The following is a 21,707-nucleotide window of genomic DNA, read 5'->3' as shown; positions in this document are numbered from 1 at the left end:
CAACACAGACTTCCATCACTAGTAATCTGCAGAATGAAGACTGTGGAGGATGAATATTCACCTGTCACGGCTTTGAAGCATAGAAAGACAGGGATGACTATGGGATCATACAGAAGATTAGATGTTTAATATGGCAGCTGCATTAATGTGAAGTTATTGTTCCTTGACCTCGACACATTAATATCAGTGGCTTTGCATGTAATGCTAATTAACATCAAGTTAATTCTACTTTACATACATATATACATTGAAAACCATGCTACTTGCCATGGGTTTCCAAAGGTTTTTTTTTATAGTGTGAAAATCTAGAATGTTTGGCTCATTTTGCTCCCTAAAAATCAGCTTTGTAAATGTGTGTGTTCAATGGGTGTACATGTCTCACACACAGCTCCTTTCTGTCCCCGTTATCAGGTTGCTATTCCCATTGAAGACGTGAACCGGAGCCACTTGCGGTTCACCTTCCGTCACCGCTCGTCGCAGGACTGTGAGTATAAAATGTCAGCGCGTGTGAATAATTACTTTTCGCCGATGACCAGCTGCACAATTGCCTGCTAATCTCGCCGCGGCAACATAATAATGGACGATATCCAGTGCAAGCAGATGTGTTTGCTCGGTGATAAATACTTTGAAGCTCGCCCTTTGTCACGTTAATCAGCGGCATTAGGCCGCCCCCTGCACAAAGCGGCAGCGAGAAGTGGCCTGCCAGAGTCTACAGCTGGGATGTGAAAAATGCCTGAGGTGACTCGTTTGTTTATTGGGGACCAGTGTGTAACTGAATGCGGCCCAGTGTTGTATGCCCTTCTGTTTTTTAACATCCTTTTTAATTCTGGGGGTGTAGAGGGCAGGGAAGCCTGGTGTACTGGCAGCCTCTGCATTCCATCTGCCTGACACATGGCCAGGCCATCCCTCCAGCAGCAGGACTGGTGCAGGGAACATTTGTGAAGGCGTAATAGGAGCCACGACAGGTGTATATGTAATAAACAATCAAATCATATGGCACAGAAGACAAAGCAGAATTGGGAGAGTAGCAGCACGTACAGTTCCCTCCTAAAGTTATGTGCAGCTGCGGTCATCTTCCACTTCCAAAATCCCTCTACCTCCACGCAGGTGGTTTGGTGGAAATTGCCAGGTCTCAGAGCTCACTGCTGGCTTCTAATCCACTTGGATAGCCTCCTTGTCATGCTTGGCACATTGCTCCTGCGGCTAATGCTGTTTCTGAGGCATGCCTTTGAAACCCTCTGACTTTCTCTTATCTTGCTATAACGGTTGCTTTAGAAACTGGCTCACCTCAAGTGACTGTGGCAATGCAGGGGCATGCTGATGCTGCCAAACTTCAACTTGTCATTGAAGATTGATAATAAAGAATAGTCACAAGTGCCTTATTATATGGATTTGTATATGGTGTATGACGTATATCTCCCTGTCAGTGAGTGAGTGAGTGTGTTACACTTCTATCTCATCAGACACCTGGTCATTCATATCTCTGTACACATGAATCTATCTGCATCCAGGTTTCTGATTAACTACATCTGTGCAGGCACATCTCTTTAGCATTGCCCCACTTTCTGTCATTTGACCACCAACAAGCTTTAGTAGTTGAGGATGAAACCACTGTGCTGATAACTCTGTGTTACTATTGCGTTTTGGATCTAGCTTCTCCATTTCATCACGAATCATGAAAGATAGCAGATTACATGTTTCCACGCTATTGATTTGTGAAAGACTTTCATCTCAATGTGATTGTAGTCAGAACTGGAATATTAGTAAACGTAGGTTTTTGAAACCTACGATACTGCCACCAATGCATTTGCTCCATACTTTGTAAGTATGCAAATGCAAATAAGAAAGTAGCTCAAGTAATAATCTACATTCTTCTGCCAAAGCCCTTATCTGGAAACATGGGAAACTAGTCAAACTGACCACATATGATAAGTTGTTGATTAAAGGCATAGCAGAGCAGAGATGGACTGTAAATCGAAGTCTGCCTCCTTGTGTGTTGTTCCTGCTTCCTCCACTGCTCCTAGCTGCTACTGACCTTTACACACAGAGTGACAGAGCCGCTCATCAAGGAAACTAGCAGAACTCATGTGGCCAGTATCTCAGCCCCCCTGGTTATGAATCAGGCCGGCTCCAAGACTCTTATATTGTCAAGCCTCATCAGACTGATGGCTGCTATCACAGATGCTGCCGTGGCTGTAAGAAATCCCCGCCATCTTTTCACCTCTGTCATTAGGCCACTACCTGATGAGTGGAGTCGATGCTTGGCTTTAAAAGTGGAGACAGAGATCCTGGAGAACAATTGTTGTCAAAATCACTTTTTGTCAAAATCCGTGAAAATCCCATCAAGATCCGCTACCTGAACGTACTTTGTGTGTTGATACACAGCCTAGGCTCTGTAAACAGGCATGTTGCTGGATACAGTGGGCCCCTTTTTGTTTACGTGCCTTTGTTACATACAAGTTTACAGAGACTAGCCTGTGTATTATCAGATTCTTTTTCACATTGTGGACAGGTAGCGGATGTGAGGAGATATTCACTGATTTTGACAAAGTTAATTTTATAACAAACGTTCTCCAGTATCACTGAATGGACCTTTTAACTGTGATACAGTACACTCAACATGAATCTGAAGTGACGGCCCTCCTAGGAGGTGAAAGTCTGCAAAACCTCTCCCCGAATGCGGAGCTATGAAGTCACTAATACATTTTTCTTAACTAGGTGGCATGTCCACAGTGTTTTTCCCTCCACTGGTTCCTCTGAAGCCAGCCCAGCAATTATTCACTGGTGAGGCTGCAGGCAGCAAACCAATGAGGGGATTTATGCAGATAGAATGCGAGAGATACTTCAATGAATCACGTCTCTCTCCCTGCATTTAGATTTGAGCTTGTTGATCCACAATGATGATATATGTGGCCCGATCCAGACGCTTGGTTACAGGACAAAGTCATAACTCTCGTTTGTTTATGCAGCGCTTCAACCTCAACACCATCAAATAATGTTGCACACGTGTATGCACATACATACAAGCAATAACCAATCTTTTTTTGCCCCCTTGATAATACAGACTGTTCACACCTGCTGTGCTGGGATGAATTGCAAGTGTTTATTCATATGCTTACAGGCAGTGGACATACAGGATATCTTAATACAATGATTGTGACAGAATATGTGCCAGTAATGATGTAGTGGACTATTGTTTTCTTCTGAAATTAGAAAATTAGATTTTTAAAAGGCCAAATCACCTATATTTATAGAATAAAACAATACGTTTTCAGTTGTTGGATATTTTTTTCAACTCACTTGCGCTTTACCATGTATAATAAAGTGTGTCTGCCTCATTTAAGCCAAAATAATAAACAACGAATGGACCACATTAATACAGATATCAGAAAGGAACAGTACGTGGTACAGTACCTGGCTGTGCCTAACTCAGGAGCTGATTCAGGGCCTGCAGTGGTGTAATTTACATCGGTGATTATCTATCTGCTAGTTAAATGTAAATAATGTATGGTGAAGTCAGCTACGCAGCATGCTTTACTGCAAGGAGCTTTCATCTATCCTGTTGTTGTTTGATCTCATATGAACACATTTATATGCACAGAGTTGGTCTATTCATTTATTAATACACAAAATGAAATTATAAACAGGAATGTCGCAGTGGTCGCGGGTTTGAATCCAACCCGTGGACCTTTTCTGCATGTCATCCCCCCCCTCTCTCCCCATTTCCACTCAATCTCTCTGAATCTTCAACTATCAATAAAAAGTTAAAATGCCAAAAAATATCTTTAAAAAAAAAGAAGAAAGTAAAGTACGATGAACACAGTCAACTTACATGTAACCAACAGTGATCACTGTTTCACGTCTTAATTTGATTCTTTCTTTCCTCCTCCCACAGCCAAAGACAAGTCAGAGAAGATATTTGCCTTGTCTTTTGTGAAGCTCATGAGGTATGATGGGACGACACTGAGAGACGGCGAGCATGATCTCATCGTCTACAAGGTAAATGGGAAATAATATTTAGATAATAGTTAGTTAGAGTGTGTGTGTGTGTGTGTGTGTGTGTGTGTGTGTGTGTGTGTGTGTGTGTGTGTGTGTGTGTGTGTGTGTGTGTGTGTGTGTGTGTGTGTGTGTGTGTGTGTGTGTGTGTGTGTGTGTGTGTGTGTGTGTGTGTGTGTGCTGAATTTGTTTCTGGCTGAGTAGCTTTCGGCCATGCCCACGCTCCTCATCATGGCATGAGAACAACAGAGACGAGTCCTAGGTGAAAAATTAGCCTGTCTTTATTTCTAGCTGCTGTAATAATAGCTTCACTGCTTATCTATGCAGAACTTTGTCATTGGTATGCATCAAACCCCCCACAGTAAAATGAAATCACTTTCCAATTAAAATCCCTTGTATGATGATACCTTTTGTTTAATGGTTCCAGTTTGTTAATTAAAATTTTTTAATAAAACAAGTGAAAGTTAATGGGTGAAAATGCCCCCAATTAGATTATTCTTTCCCTTATTCATTTACATTGCTGTTGAAAAAAAAAAAATTGGACAAAAGTTATAACTCTCACATGCAAAACATATCATAAAAACTCAAGAAAACAAGAAAAAGGCATCTTAAAAACAACACAGTAAAGGAAACAGACACTTCATTACAACATAAAAAGCAGCTACCGATTCAATTTTTGCCGGGAATTAATGAGCTGCCTAAACTTCTTTTTAAATTGTACATTTTCTGACGAGTGTTATCGTTGGGGGGGAAAAAACCAGGCAGAGGCAAAGAAGCTGGAGGACTTGTCGCTGTACCTGAACCTACCTGCCACCAAGCTGGAGTTTGAGGAGAAGGGCTATTCCACCACCGGGAAAAACACCCAGAACCTGGGCAACTGCACCATCAGCAAGGACTCCTTCCAGATCGCCACCCTGGTCTGCTCCACCAAGCTTACACAGAACGGTAACACTGCTTCTATGCTTATATCACTTTTGTACACTTTTTCCTATTCTGGTTTGAATCTTTTTTTCTCTACGAAATCTCCCTTTTCTGAAGCTTGAATGATGCTTTTTAAGGAAATGCATTTAAACATATCTGGGAGACTTCACGTGAATAAGTTTTTATGAGTAACCCTAGATCACCATCTTCAAAATCTGAAGAATGCATGATGTAAACTGTGTGTGAAGTATGCTGATTGATCCAACAATGTGTTGGGATGTTACCTCTATTTTCTTTAGTACTTTTGATACAGCTTTTCCGCATGGCACCAACCGTTTACATTGATACATCCAAATTCTTTAAAGTTTTTTCATAGATGTAGTAGTTTGTTGGGTCTGCCAGCAGGGTTAAATCAAATTATTTTAGTCAATTTCTTATTTTTTCATTTATATCGTTGTTTGTTCAATGTGACACTGTATCCTATTGAACATGTACACCAAATCTGTACAATTTAAAAACGACACACACACACACACACCTAGACATGTGCTGATATAACCTGTTTATTTGCTCATGGACAGCCTCACTGTCACATTTGTGTGAAAAGAGCGGTCGAAACACTGTGGTTGTGTCGGTGTGGAGTGTGTGAAAAACTGGTCTATTGTGTGTGCGACGGGTACAACGCTTCTAGCTCTGATATCACTGTTTCTCTAAACAGAACCATCCTAAACGTTTGTTTTGCTTTCTCGATGACTGACGCACCATTTTAATTAGAGCCTAAATGAAAGCTTCCTCTTTCCTCTCAGCATCTTTTGGCTCTCACATGAAAGCAGGGGTGCTAATGAAATGTTACTGCAGGCTAACTTTTGACTGGAATAGAACTTGTTTCACTTCCCCAAAAGCAACACCCTGTTTTAAATAGGGGATTGCGTCATGTCCTTGTTGTTTTTATTTCATGGTAACACAACAATAATTATCTGGCAGTGTTTTTCTTTACTTTAAACATGTTTTCAAAATCCCAACAACACATTACCGTAAAGCTTCTTGGATGTGCTGGTGTTTCTGCAGTGGAAACACTGTGGTTGTGTCGGTGTGGAGTGTGTGAGAAGCTGGTCTACAGTGTGTGACCGGTGAAAGGCTTCTACCTCTGATATCACTGTTTCTCTAAACGGAAGCGTCCTAAACGTCTGCTTTGCTTTCTTCCTGTGCTTGGTGCATTGGGCTATGTTTTAGTTTTTTTCAAACATGGAGGACTGACTCACCCTTTTAATTAGAGCCTAAATGAAAGCCTCCTCATTCCTCTCAGCATCTTTTAGCCGCATCATGACAGAGGGTGAGAATGAAGTGTGACTGCAGGCTTAGCTTTTGACTGGAATAGAAATTGTTTCACTTCCCCGAAAGCAACACCCTGTTTGAATAGGGATTCTGTCATGTCCTCGTTGTTTTTATTCATGGTAACGCAACGATAATTATAAATAGCCAGCCAAGGGCAGAGGGAAAAGGAAAGGCTTGGAGTTAACTGTTGACTCAAATCAATGTGTTTGAGGCCTCACTAAATAATCCCATTCATATGCCTACGAACAGAAGCAATACAAAACTTGTTTCAATGTTCTAAATATAATAAATATGATACAGTATAATCCTTCTGGAAATATCCCTTTTTTAGAATTGCAAGTAAAATAACATTTTGAAAGCAACAGGATTTTTCAACTCAAAATGGCTTTATTCAGTAGTCACCTCCTTTACCCTCTCCCAAACTAATATGTGACATCGCGGTAAATGTTTGCCGCTCATCCAAAGGACCTACTTGGGAGAAAAAGAAAATGATTTGCTGTTGTTCTCCCTAAATAACATGCGCAATAAATGTCCAAAAGGGCCTCGGTAATGAGGGCTGTGGACCCCAGAAAAATGTTGTCTGTCAAAGGGCTTATGTGTATATTGTGTGAAGGAAGGGCGTAAGGCTTCATGTTGTTAACATTAATGCTCCCTTTGATGGTTTATAAATTCAGTCGATGGTATAAGTTGTCATTAGAATACAGTTGCTACTCTGCTCAGTGGGTGGGGATGGCAGCGAATGAGCAGCCTCAGTTACAGAAGCAAAACCTGCCCACACCGATTGCCCTGGATAGAAAAGTAATGCTAGTAGTTTTAACTGTTAAAACTCTAGATGTACAGTGTTTAAACGTACAAGAAAAATTCAATCAGCAACATTCTCTCTCCCTATTTGTCCACCTTTGCTTTCCTGTCCACGCTTTCCCCTTTCCCTTGTGTGAGAGAGATGGGCAGCACTGTGTGTCCATGGTGAGACCAATCAGTCCCGGTATTTACCTTGCACCTTGTTAGGGGTGATTTTCAAGGCACCAATATGCTCTGGGATAAGAGTGCCTAGTCACTGCACACACTATGGTTAAACAGAGTTTTTTGTGCGTGTGTTTTTGCATGTCCCTCAAGGATATGTCATCCCACACCAAAGCTCTAGGATTTTTTTTTTAATATAGCAAGGCAGAGAAAATCTATCTCTGTGTGTGCCCCGGTCTGTCTTTTTTTTTTAAAAACCTAGAAGCTCTTTAAAACCTCCACTGAAACATCTCACTCACCCTTCTATCTTCCTGTGCAATTTCTCAATAGGTTTTTAAAATGTTCCTTTTATTGTGGTTTCTCATCATTAACAATGTCAGACACCTTGCCACCCTCCAACAGTGTTCCTAGTATAGGCAAATAATTGTAACTTCAACACTACATCCTCCCAGCACTGGGACAATGGTGTGAAATGGCTGCTGGCTCCTCCCTGGGTAGTTGCGGTGTGGAACATAACTAAACAGAGGCCCGAGGAGAAGCAGGGGTCTTAAATGACATGGCCTGCTGAAAGATGTATTAACATCTTGTCCTTGGCTGGAAGGAGAAAATATTTGTTTATGAAAAAAGTGTGTTAAGGAGAGCATAGGGAGGTCATACTGATTGCATTTCTGCTGTTACATCACTGTTGAAGAGGCCTGCGCTTTTTAAATGCAAAAACAAATACAAGGTTGTAACTATTAAAGAAGGAACAAGCTATTAAGACTGTGTATTTGCTTGTTTTGAGAGCTAACACAAGTGCTCTTGTCAGGCAAGATGTGCTGTAAACAGCATTCAAATGGTAATGTGAAGTATTTTGCATTTCATTGGTGCAGTGACAATGTAATCTATTTAACTAGAATTAATATTCCATCACTCTCCGTGTGCCAACGTCGTGGCTTTTAAACGTGGCTTCTCCCACAAGTTTTTCTTTGAAGGCTCTCAGCGATTTTCTTGTATCTCCCAGGCAAACCAGACCCCTCCCGTCCCCCCACCTTACCTCACTGTGACATGTGCTAGCCAGTGTGACCTCTTACAACAGTGGCCCAGTGGGACCATGCTGCCGGATGATTTATTTTCATTTAATTCCATTTGTCTCCCTGAGGTGCTAAACCTTCAATTTTTTAAAATATATATCCCCTTGGGAAGGTGTTCCCTGGTCATTTGGACATGGTCTTTTGACTGATCTGGGATAGGTTGTCAGGTTTGCAGATGATGGGCATCCATCACTGTGTCGCCACACCTGATTGACTCCCCCACAGCCAATCAGGCATGGCGAACAGAGAGAGGGAGCGGCCAAGGGCAAAGTTGTTGTTTTTTTAACACATGTTTTCTGACATTTTATTATATCTGACCATATTTCATATTATAAATCAGGAAAACAACCAGCGGATTAAGCAGATTTAAATGAATCATGAGTAATGGCGCTACTCCGGACTGATTCAGAAATTTGCTGGAGATGTTAGTATTGCACTTTTATAAAGTTGGTTGATTACAGAAAAAGAAAAAGTCAAATATACCTGCAGTAGAGGTGGCTGTGTAATGCCCAGGCTCAACAGCAGATAATCCTGATGACATCCCCTTGGTTATCTTGTGTTATCTTGTTTCTTAGCTGACTCACAGGCAGAGTAGAGAACTCTTCTTGATGTTAACATTTTGTGAGTTCGGCCTTCTAAACTCTCTGTTATTTCTCACACACCTTTTATGTCTTTAAATGATCCGAAATTGAGTGATTTTTTTTTTTCCGATAGCTCCCAATTTGATAATCTGGTGGCTTGAACATGTGCTCCTGTGAGCATAATTAATCACATCATGATGACTCATCCTCTTGTGACTGAATTCATTTCCCACGATTAAAATGAGAGATCTAATAGAATGACTAACTCTGTATTTGGGAAATTAACCAAGTGTGTGGGAAAAACGTTGTGGGAACAAACGACTGACCCCAACACTGCATTGTCATTGGGAGGATGAACCTAACTGTACTTTGTGGTAATGACTTTTTTTTTTCTTTCTTTTTTTCAGTGGATCTCCTTGGCCTGCTGAAGTGGCGCTCCAACACCAGCCTGCTGCAGCAGAACCTCCGTCAGCTGATGAAGGTGGACGGTGGCGAAGTCGTCAAGGTCAGTGGGGCCAAAGTCGTCTCTGCACAATTGCTGACTATCATTGTCTCTTGTCCTTGTTTTCATGCTGAGTCACACACATCCCCCTTGTGCATTTAAAGCTGAGGCACAAACTAATTAACTGGACTTACTTTCCTTTTTTTTTAAATGTGCGTATCCTTGAAAATGAACCACCACAGCCTTTAGCCTGGATACAGATTAGCAAAAAATAAAAAATCTCAACAGCTGGTGTCATGAACAATGCAGTCACAATCCTAAATATATATAAGTTACAACTTCTTGGCAGCAATTTCACAAATGATTTCACTGCCTGTCAGAGTGAACAGGTTTTTTTTATTCTTTATTTAATTTTTTACTATTTATGTCTAATAAGAAATGGATTGGATTTATATAGCGCCTTATTCCCTAGGGACTCAAGGCGCTTTACAGGGTTCCAGGTTCCATTCATACACGTCATACTGGTGGTGGTAAGCTACCATAGTAGCCACAGCTGCCCTGGGGCAGACTGATGTCTACAGCGAAGGAGGTAATACATACAGTAGCACCACACACAGCGTACAGAAGGGGAGGAGATGACCTGCTGTCAGAAGTAAAGGCAGGCTCTTTAAGTGCTCAGCATGGGGCAAATGAATAACTCACTCTCCTGAGAATGTTTTTTTTTAGCATGAGCTGGTTGGAGGAGGTCTGGTAGATTGCTGCGTATCAAAGGAGGAGATCCTTCTCACCCAGACAGTTTTTTGATCGGGACCAGATATATGTGTCAACCACAGCTGGACCAGTTCATTGAAACCACAGGGGTGGGATTATTATCACCACCACATTAGCACTCCATCTCGCCAAAGTGCTCCGAGACTGTCGGTGTGCAGTTACATAACATTCCCTCATCTTGGCAATCGGATAGACAGTCTATCTATCAATAGGGTATTCTTTATTATAGGCCTTTACTTGTGAATCCTATCATAGATAAATCCAAGCAGCTTTTTTTAGGCTTTACAGTCGTGTTTCTATTATAATATCCCTTCTTTTCCCCCCAGCTCCCTAATTTGATTTCTGGCAAATACTCGAGTCTGGCCGCATGTGTGATTGCATTGTGATAAACTCTGTATTGTGCTGCAGACTGCGTTTGTTTCTCATTGAGAACATAACGACGTATCCATCTTGAGATGACAGACCTGGCACGGCGTTGATACCTTTTTTGTTTGCGATTCTTACATCTGTTTTCACATTGCCCCTGATTTGGCTGAGCAAATGGAACACGTTTCCCCAGAGATGAAGTGTGTGTATATAGTTAGTGTTTCCTGAGGTACGGTTGACGGGGGGAGGGGGGGGGGGAATTATTACAGTCTTCATAGTATATTGGCTCATGTTAACAGCAGTAAAGGGTTATCGGCTCGCCCATTTTGTTAACATAATGTAAACATGCCACTCAAATGCTTCGACTGTTATATTGTAGTTTATCCCTTTATGTCTTGTTCCTCTTGACATGATAAAACGTGTACATTCACCCAGGCCTGATGTCACTTATCACTCTAATGTCGCCAGATAGATGAAAAATGTCCATCTTTTTAAAAAAAATATATGATTAGGCCCTGTTGATTGTCCATTTGACTCAGTTTGATTTGAAAGACCTCATTAGCAGATTTGCCATTATTGCATTGAGACAGAGACCTTGTGTGTCCATGTTTGTTGAATGTCACAGTTTATTGGTGGACCCGCTGTAACAGGCTGTTGCACATCTTGTCATTCCAGTTTCTGCAAGACACCCTGGACGCTCTCTTCAACATCATGATGGAGAACTCTGACAGTGACACGTTTGATACTCTGGTGTTTGACGCCTTGGTAAGCAGCACAGAAGCAGGATTCATACCAGCAGAGGGTCCTGTCACTTTGAATACACACTCAGACATGTGTGTGGCTCACATGTGAATAGATTATGCTGTTAGATCTTTCATACGGTGGGGGTGGGGGGGGGGGATGCCTCAACTAGGACGCCTGTCTGCATCTGTTAAGGCCACACGGCTGTGCACTCAACAAGTATTTGGACATCATGTACATACAACTACTGTATGTGAGACCAGCCTGATCTCACCAGCTTATTCGTCAATCCATGTTGACGTCAACGACTACAAAAAACAATCAGGGGCTGCCTTCCACTAACTGACGGAAAGTGGGGAGGGTCCAGTCTGACTGGAGGCTAGATTGACAACTACAAGAACCAATCAATGGCTGCCTTCTACTAACAGATGGGGCTGGGCTCCTCCCCACAAATATTAGAGAAAGGCCAGACTGATCTGTGGGAGAGCAATAAAGATGATAGAGAAATATTTTTGGTTATAAAATAGTTATGATTGCATACTTTTATCCAGTGTGGATGTGAACTCTCTCAAACACCAAAGTCAGTACCGAAACCTCAGTCACCATCTCATTTTACAACCCATGTGCTACTGTAGATTACAGAGCCAAAACAATAGAAAATGTGTCACTGTCTAAATTACTATAAGGCTGCGATGCACATGTTATTGTAGCTGACACAAGCTATTGTTCATAAATAGGACCTGGGCTCATCAGTCACAGATGGAAGTGCAGGCATCTTATGTGGCATCTCTGCTGCACTGATCTGCATGAATTTGTTGTGCTTGGGTAGCATTTCACTAATGTTGTTTGTCTGACATTAAAGGTCTAATTTCCCTGAAATGGATAGAGCAGGCAGAAGGCAAAATGAAATTAGCCTCCTGCAATTTCTATTACATAACTTTGTGATGTTTATATCAAGTATTTGTATCCAATGAGTCGACAAAGCATCCAGCAGCATCCTATCCAGAATGCAATCGTCTACCATTATGGGTTACAACCTCAAAAGAACAGTTTTCAGTTTCAGAGAAAGGAGTTGGATTTTTTATTTTTTTTGTGTCCTAGATTATCTGCAGGCTGGAGAATTGAGAGAAAATGGCTTTCTGCTTGAATGCAATCTTGTTTAATTTCCCCAATCTATTTCAGCATATTGAGTAAGACAGACATTTTTATCACACTTTTCCATTATGAGACATATAAATGACTGTCTCTGTTCTCTGACAGGTCTTCATAATCGGGCTTATAGCCGACAGAAAGTTCCAGCACTTTAACCCTGTTCTGGAGACCTACATTCGAAAACATTTCAGTGCGACGCTGGCATACACGTGAGTTCAATGTACTCTCAGTACGAATAATCCAACAACATTTAATAACACATTATATTAAGTTTTGTGATTAGCATATGAGTCAGACTGACTGTATGATTTTCTTTGCAGGAAGCTGACCAAAGTTCTGAAGAACTACGTGGACAATGCTGAGAAGCTGACAGAACAGCTGCTCAAGGCCATGAAGGCCCTTGAGTACATCTTCAAGTTTATTGTCCGCTCCAGAGTCCTCTTCAACCAGTACGTCCTGATAAATGTTTTGATGATGTATTGCTTGTGTTTACATTATTTATTTTGTTTAAACCAAGGTCGTATTATTATTTTTTTCACTGTTGCTCATAGGTTTAGGACACAGTCTGGTATACCATCGTTAAGCATTTCGTTCTGCATCTATACATCAATTTGTAAAGACGCCTCTCCAACCTAAAAGCATGAGACACCATTATTCAATACAGAATAGTCCCCTCCATTATCTGACTGTAACCCAACCAAGCTTTTCTTCTGGCAGGCCATTCCAAATTTTTGAGAGTAACCGTACATCCCCACAGCACACCACTGCTGTAAAGCGGTAAAAGTGAATAGTGTGAATTCCTATGAATGTATTTATAATTGACTGCTGGGGATGTGTAATGTATGATAATGTTGTAGAGCCATGGAATGAAGCTGTTGGCGTCTTGTGGGGCTTGATGTATGATCCCGGTCTAATTGAATGTGCTGGCGTTTGATTGGTTTCTTGTCCCACGTCTAGAGGACGCCCAGTCCTTTACCTCACACATTAGACTGAAGCAACTTCACTTCACTATCACTTTATAGAGCTGTCCATGTTAGTTCACAGTGTGTGCCAAGTGGATTCTTTTAGCAAGGCAACCCAAAACAGCCTCAAAGCCCTAAAGTTGACCCGCTGTCTTTGTTTTGTTGTTGTTGAAGCACTTCTCTTGGTTGGTTGCCAGAGTCAGAGAGATAGACTCACAGTTTGAAACTCTTCTAAACTGAAAAGATGCATTAGTCCAAGTCCTTTCACGTGGCTCTGACTAGAAGGCGCAAACAGGCTACACCAGTGTGTGTTAAGCTTTTCATTTTCTCCCTTTGGAACATTTTCTTTGCATCTGCAGAGGAGACACATTAATCGCACACTTTTCCCCACTGTGACTTGAGGCCGGTGTGGCAGCTCACTCTTGCTCCTTGGTGCTACAGGTGAGAAGCAGCTTTAGGTAATTGTTGTTGTGGGAGCCCTCAGACGGGATGCCTCTAATCCCATGATTTCTGTAAACCCCTCGACAGTGACTATATCCTGGACCATGTAATACCCGCACAGCCCTTTGAAAGATTGTGGCACAGCAAAAAGCCACATCTCTGGAAGAAAGCCCAGATAAATCTGATGCTGTTGTCGGAGCAATCTAAACACGTCACCCTTCTATGACCCGCTTCCCTGTGCTTCAGTGTGTGTTTACAAACCATTTAAATTTCCCCCTTACAAATCCGGATTTTCTTTTTCTTTTTTTTATCTCAGTGGTTGACGCACTTAATTGCTATGCAGCAAGCTCAACTTGGCTCATTTACACTTGATACCCAATTTGTGGAGATTTATTGGCTCCGCAAGTGGGATGCAGTCGCATTTGCATTGTTGTGGGTGTATAGAGAATCACAGCTTTTTGTTTACTCACAAATTGGAAGTGTTTTCTGCAATTGTTCTGTGATGAATAGCTTTTAGTCGCTACAGTCGCTGGGGCAAAACCTAAACTAGCAGAGGAGACATTAGTTATACTAAAGTCCCAGTCCGATTAGAAAATACGGTCACTGAACCCTTACCATGGCATTTGCTTTATTTTCCTGTATCATGGTATTTCAGGAGAGTTATTAGCATACATCATTAATTTTAACGATTTTTCTTTTTGTTCCCGCATGCCAGCAGGGCCAGGTGCTTCAGGGTCTTGTCATGTTGTTGTAAATGCAAATCCTGCTGGCAACAAAGAGCGACGTCTGTGGTTCTGATCCAATAATATTTGCATTGATAACACACACACATGGGCCATTGGGCTGCCTGTTTTTTTTAATGATTTAACAGGGAATCGTCAAACCCTTGTCATATCCATGGTTCGGGCACACACACACACACGGATGAAACAAACAACAGGGCTTTTGTGATCGCGTGCCAATGTAATTCTCTACTTTATCTCCTCGCAGGCTCTACGAGAACAAAGGAGAGGCCGACTTCATGGAGTCCTTGAGGGACCTTTTCACGTCCTTTAATGACATGATGAACAGTAATTCAGAGAACACTGGCATGGTGAAGGTAGGTTGAGTCCAACTGCGCGCTATCGCTCAAACCTCGGTGCCAAACCATGTCTGCTGCTACGTGCATAGTGAATAGTAAATCGCTGCTGCTGTGGGAACTGTAAATAAATCTGCTTTGATTTGCTTTGGATGACATGCTCTGTAACTGAAGATGCATGTGTCTTGTTAGATCTAAACTAATGATACAGCATCTTATGATACATTGGTATTAGGGTTGCTTCCGATCATTGATGGTGATATGTCTAGGTCTATGTCCTACAGTATTTGTTTTTCTTCTTCTTTGTCATGTCTCTTTGTGCAAATTTTCCTGATCTTTATTCTCATTTATTTTCAGTGTTGTTAGGGCTGCACATGAAATAAAAGTATGTTTATTTAAGGGTATAGCACATAGGTACTTGAAGTAATAGTTCAACTTTTTGGGCGTGGTCCTTTCTGACGGTACCAGCATCCATCTACAAGCACCTCTGAAGCTCACATTTACACATGATATCATCATTAGTTTAGTAAAAAAAAATGCATTGGATGCTTTGCCACATTCTTAGTCTTGTTTATATATTATTTGATCATATATGCCATAATTTAAATTGGACAACAAACAGGGAAGTTTGCACTGGTACAAAAACTGAACTGAATGAAAATGTTGAAAAAAATACAGTACACTATATTCTACTGTATAGTCTGTAGCATCTGAATACATTGTTATATGCTTAGAATAGACTAATTTTGAGCTGAAATGTTGAGGCTTGTTTGTGCAGCCCTAACCCACTTATCTATGTTCGTTCTGTGTTGCTTCTGTTGTCTCTATGAGTGTTTGTGTTTTTCCTCTCTCTCTCTCTGTTTCCCTCTGACCTCGCCCGTCCTGTGGTCTGGGGGTTCCTTTGGCCTTCTGCTCTTTAGCTGCTTCTTAAGGTATTTATTTCACCGTAATGCTCCATCTGTGTGTTTTCATGACATTGTCCTAAACCCCTAGCCTGGAAATCCTGACCCTGATATCTTGAACGATAGAGGGTCTGGCGACGATCAATAGTAATTTCCAACTCTAGGGGCGGCTCCTACTCGTGCATTTCAAATGCCACTGCACGCAGTTGGATAGCACTACAACCAATCAGAGCGATGCACAAGTGACGTAAGCCCCGTTCGTTTAGCGAACAGCTGTTAAACTGTTCAATTAAACGTTTGCCGTTGTCGGTCGGCAAAACAGAACATTCCACTTACTTGCTAGTGAAAGCTATGAGTCCCGTCTTCCAATTCGTTAAGGGTCGAGGCCAAAGCAGTCTCAAACTCACACAACATATCCGCAGCCATCTTTGATGTTTACTATCACAGCTTCGACGTCGCATGCACGTCACTGTCGTCATCCGGTTACGTCCTCCCCAGAGCACCATATAAAGGGCTCTGGCGCGCCCATATTAGATAGAACCAATTGAAACGTTATACCAGATTTCTGGTAGTCTTGATAAGCTTCAACGGAGCGTCTCCAGACCAACACGCGCAGCAAATTTAATTTGCCAGCGCCTAGTGGCAGGTCTGGGAATGCCAGGCTACTAAACCCCCTAATCTCAGTCCAAATTTGAAACAAACACACAGGTATTTTTTCTATTTATTTTTTGTGTCATTTTGTCCAGTAACACTCATGCAACCTCGGCACACCTACAGTAGATCCCTGTGCACGCTCAGCCAGAAGAGAAGCTCAGGAGTCAATTAGGAGTCAGCTGCTGTGTAATTGGTTGAGATATTAGCTTCACTGTCAGTAAATTAAAAACTGATCTTGAAGAACAGGCATGAGAGCGAGGAATCCGGGATTTCTTCTGCTTGGTGACCATGAGGCAGGAGACACAACTCCATTTAGACTTGGAAGTGACACTTCCCACAATGCACCACTGCAAACCTGTGTGGGAGTTTAGGTGTTGCTGAAAACAAAGTGGAAAAAAGACATTATGTTAAAATGTTTTCTTCAAGGGGTGAAGGGATGCCGTTTAAGAAACTGAAGTGGCACCAGCAACTTTTGAAAAATCAGGCTTCAGTTTCCCCTAACTCTTTTTCTGTCTGCTGAGAGAAGGGAAGTTGTCGAGCTACGCATATTAAAGTGTCAAAAATCTCCATTGAGATGAGAATAGATTAAAGTCAAGGTAACAAATACTGTAGTATTCCTCTGAATTCATTTTAGCCCTGTTGGCAGAGATGTTCAGAAATATGCAGAAAGATAAATAGGCAGGATTAGATCAGAATTTTTAGTTTACATTTTTTTTACACATCATTATGTTTATCTAAAGTCCGTAACAAAGTGTTTTTCTCTTTTAACTACCTCATTTGAACATCGCTAATTATCTTTCACAATACCAAACAATGGATTGTTGCCGTCCAATGTGCTACATCTGTATGGCCAATCAACCCCTATGAGACGGACTGGCACTGCTGCTAATTTGAACAGATGCTGTACAAACACTCCCATCTACCTTGGCTGGCATTTAGCTGCAGTCAGTCAAAAAGGGAAGTGTCAGCTCTGTTAATCCTGCCCCATTATTAATGGATGGTTCTGTAATCAGAAACCACTGTGTGTACATATGTGATTACATCATTCTTGTGTCGTTTGGCAAATGCAGATGGCTTGTGGCTGAATCCTATCAAGTTAGCATTACATAGAGCTATTTCTTTGGTCCCTTTTATATTTATTTAACATCATCCACTGCTCTCAGGTAGACTGGATCAATTAAAATGAGATATTCAGATACAGTTCTGTTTACTAAATGTCAATCAATGACTGAAGTAAATAACTAAGAGCTGAAGATGATCATTTAACTTTTTATTTCTCTGGTTTTAAGGGTGCTGCACTGAAGTACATTCCCACAATTGTCAACGATGTGAAGCAGGTCTTTGATCCAAAAGAATTAAGGTAATTTCTCATGATCACTTCCATCATTTTATCTTCTTATTGTTGTTACAGTGTCACCTCCTGTCCACAATTATAATTGGATGAAAATCTATTCAACCTCCGGTAGAGGAAAAGTTGTCACCACAGCAGATCACACACCTTTGGAAACCTTACTGTGCTTTCCTTGTCTTCTGGTAGGACCTGACTGTAATTAGCATCTTTCTGTCAGTTTTTCGCAAACACCAGAGAGCACCACAGGAGCTCATTAAAAATGTTCAAGTTGGACTGAAATGTCCCCTTGCTGATGAATGAACGGAGAGATCTCAATTTGTTTTTGTTTTTCGAAAATGTCAGCTTGAAAAAAAAAAAAAAAACATTTTTAATGTAGTTTACTAACAAGATGATTGCAGCATTTTTTTTCCTTTTTTTTGTCTGGCTCTCCATCTACCTCCCAGCTGTTTGTATTCAACAACTGAACATTCAGCAGCCGTACTGTGATGGCAACTGGTTAAACACGCTCGGGTTGCCTTGGAAACCCACTGACTGATCAACTCAAGTGTCCATGTCAGCGTCTACCGTGAATGTCATCTGCAATAGCTTAATGCTCGTCCTAATAATGAAATACTTCTGAAGTATTACATGCTGATGTCACTGTCGTACTTAAAACGTTAACACTTGAACAGAAATGAATAAACCTTCATTCAAAAGCAACAACAAAAGAAGCACTATTTACACCAGATAAAGTGTGTATATTTGATGATTGAGGTTGTACCACCGTCTAGTCACTAAATTAATCAAAAAAACGATTAGACTACATACTGACAGGATCTGTCTACCTCGGCTTAATCAAATTTGGGAGATGAAACCCCGGATGGTTGCACGTTATTTCATCAAGTATTTCACCATGCGTAACAGTCTTTCAAACTGAAAGTTCAAAGACTGGCACAGGTAGTGCTTGTACATGTGGGTGTTTTCAGAACTTGAAATGTGCTTTGCCGGTTTATTCGCAAGCACTCAGCCAAGGAGACATTTTCTATTTGCCCAAGTCCAGCACCTGGGCCTGCTGCCATTTGAGCAGCAGGTTCTGGGCCAAACAGGGCTGTCAATCCCTTCTTGTGGCCTTCACTTCACTCCACTCCACTCCACCACTTTCACAGCTACAGTGAATGGGGGTGAATTTCTTCCGAAAGGTGGAAGAAAGTCTTTTATTCTACCTACAATGCAAGATTTCTTTAGTGTTTTTTTCCTACCTTCCTTCTCAATTGAATTCACCATCATGTCGCCCATACCTACTTTGGCTTATTGGTCAACCAGCCAAATGACTCAACTCAACAGATTATCATATTTTTTATTTCTATCGTTACAATTTTAAACTGCTGAAGTGAATTACTCCTTCCATCCACTTCTTTCTCCGTGAAACTGATTCTATATCATTTCAATTAAATCAAAGTGCTCGTCATTCATGATGAGGCCTTTTTTTGCTCGTTAAAGATAATTGACTGACAACATCCCATATGTTCTCCAGGAAACCATATGTTCTCCCGCTATATGGTGAAATGCAGCTAAACACTAAAACTGGCACATGTGTAAGGTTGGACAGAAAGTGTGAATTCCTTTCCAGAAATGTTGATTCATTGGAGTTATTTGGTCACACCTGTTCTTGGTTGACAGTTCCAATGAAGTTAATCATTATATAGCATTTATGTTAAAGCTCCCTGTTTTGAAAGATGGATTTTATTTCAGTCCAGTGAAAAAATTGGCCAGACAACATAACGAGTGCAATGCCACATGCTCTGCCATCTTTTTTCTGCAGTTTAAAAGCAAAGGACATGATAGAAAGCTTTTGATTTTATCTTTTTAATTCTGAAAGCTGTGGTCCTTATGAACCATTCACCCGTTCATAAATCACAGGCCTGACCAGAGGTGGCATCAGCTGTTCCTGTTTGTTACCGCCGAAACCTGGCTGAGCTGGAGGCCACTGAATTGAAGCCTTAAGGATGGGGGTGTTACATCAACAGCCAGAAGCCTTTTTACTCTCCTCCTATAGTCTTAGCTTAGCCAGCCTAACGAGCATCTGGCAGCATCTTTGAGGAGAAAACTGTCTGCGTTATGTGTGTGCATGAATGCTGTTTTTTTTTTCTTTTTTCTTATACTGTTGAATGCTCATAGTTTGGTCCAGCTGAGCTACAGTATATGCTGGTTATTTCAAGAAAATGAGTCACCGTTCCAAAAAAATCTTTAGTAGAATAGTCATAGTGTGCATTAGCAAACAAGGTTGTATAGAACTAGATGATAAAACACTAAGAATCTATTAAAGGTCACACAGTTGTTTTGACTCATTTGGCCTGATTATTAGACTCTTATTTCTGTATGTACGGACTGTGCTTGCTTGAAATTTTCCTGAGTCAACGGACAGATCAGTTGAACTTGTTGGGCAACGTATATTATTGTGAATTTAAGTGTATGAAGTTTGGAAACCTACCAAACGTCCTGCATTGCTCAGCCCATTTTCATCTATAAGATAATAAGTTAATTAGCCAGAACAAGAAGCAGACAAAATGAAGATGAACCGATGAATGCTACGAGATACGGCTAAAAGCTTAAGAACAGTTCCAGTAAGTGACCTGGCACGGGAGATGAATTTTGTGAAATTACTTTTTGCAAAGCCAGTAATAAACCTCCAAGCTTATGTTATCTATAAATGTATATTACAGCAATAAATAGTGTGATAGAGTATGTTCTCTGGATTCAGTCAGAACACCCTTTTATACATCTAAGAAACGGATAGAAAAAAAGCCTGGTTTAGGTTAAATAAGCAATAAAATATCAATAAATGAAGACACTATATCACACAAATACAGATCACTGTAGAACCGTAAATCATTCACCATCCTGTTCTCAAGAGTTCATCCTAGGTCAGCTACTCCGGGTCAGTTAACAAATCTCCTATTGTCACATTGTCATTGCTATATATTGTCATTTCCCCTAACCCAGGCCAGAATATCCTTAAAGGCCTACTTCACCGGTTGGAATATGAAGGTGTATTGAACTCAGAGATCCTATTTAGTATAAATGTGCAAAAAAAATGAAATCGGATCATCTTAGCCTGAGAAATGGCAGAAAGAGTGTTTTATGGTCTCACTGTCTAACCCTACAGTTTCCTTCTTGTGACATCACAGTAAGGGTAAGGATTAACAGGACAGCTGGGCAAAGGGAAGACTAAGGGAAGACCGAGGGAAGGAAAACCTCATTCATTATATTATAATAGTTATTTTATAATGATAGAACGCTGGTTCCGTATGGATGAAGTATTCCTTTAAAGTAGCTAATGTTGGTGTGTAGGATCTTGGATGAATGCTCGCGATGGGAAGCATTCAACCAGCCCAAGATGCCTGATCAGTCTGACCTTTTTTTTTCCTCCCTCTGTTTCCGTAGTAAGCTGTTCACCGAGTTCATCCAAAAGGTTCCTCAGGGTCGCCTGGTGAAACAGAAGCTGGACTGTCTGATTGACATTGTCCACAGCGATCTCTTTACTCATCACGGTGAGAGCACACACAGACACACACACACACGCACACACACACACACACGCACGCACGCAAACACACACGCACACACCTTGCCGTTTTCTTCAGTGCATGCACCTTCCCTCACGGTAATATAGGCAATCACACACACCACCTGCCTCCCCTCGGCAGTACTGCGTGAACCCACAGTAAAGGTCATTGGTGAGGAATAGTGGAAACTGCAAAGCCCTCTTGTTATCTAACAGAATTAAGCATCCCCACTGCTTCAATCGCCTGGACTTGTCTGCAGCAGGATATCAGTATTCCAATCTACCCTGATTCTGATGGGTCACAGATTTCAGTGTAACACTGTATAAAATCGGACCCGTGCAAAGGCATTAATATATTAATAACTACATAGATATAGCTTTATTTTCGCAGATGGTTCCTTTTGCTGTTACTGGTGATCATCAGAGGAAACATT

At 41.2% G+C, this 21,707-nt stretch overlaps 1 protein-coding gene across 1 annotated transcript in view; it reads left to right on the top strand.

The window, feature by feature from the left end:
• Nucleotides 1–21,707, top strand: part of dock1 (dedicator of cytokinesis 1) — a 172,877-nt gene that overhangs the window by 34,695 nt on the left and 116,475 nt on the right. The window contains exons 16-25 of the mRNA XM_080049354.1: nt 412–484; nt 3,896–3,999; nt 4,758–4,941; nt 9,277–9,374; nt 11,124–11,213; nt 12,450–12,550; nt 12,662–12,790; nt 14,735–14,843; nt 17,668–17,738; nt 21,153–21,259. Of these exons, the coding sequence (XP_079905480.1) occupies nt 412–484; nt 3,896–3,999; nt 4,758–4,941; nt 9,277–9,374; nt 11,124–11,213; nt 12,450–12,550; nt 12,662–12,790; nt 14,735–14,843; nt 17,668–17,738; nt 21,153–21,259 (1,066 nt within the window). The remainder of the gene's footprint in view (nt 1–411; nt 485–3,895; nt 4,000–4,757; nt 4,942–9,276; nt 9,375–11,123; nt 11,214–12,449; nt 12,551–12,661; nt 12,791–14,734; nt 14,844–17,667; nt 17,739–21,152; nt 21,260–21,707) is intronic.

The sequence above is a fragment of the Ammodytes marinus genome (genome assembly GCF_949987685.1).
Source record: "Ammodytes marinus genome assembly, chromosome: 20".
Lineage (NCBI taxonomy): Eukaryota > Metazoa > Chordata > Actinopteri > Uranoscopiformes > Ammodytidae > Ammodytes > Ammodytes marinus.
This window is presented reverse-complemented; position numbering and strand designations above follow the sequence as displayed.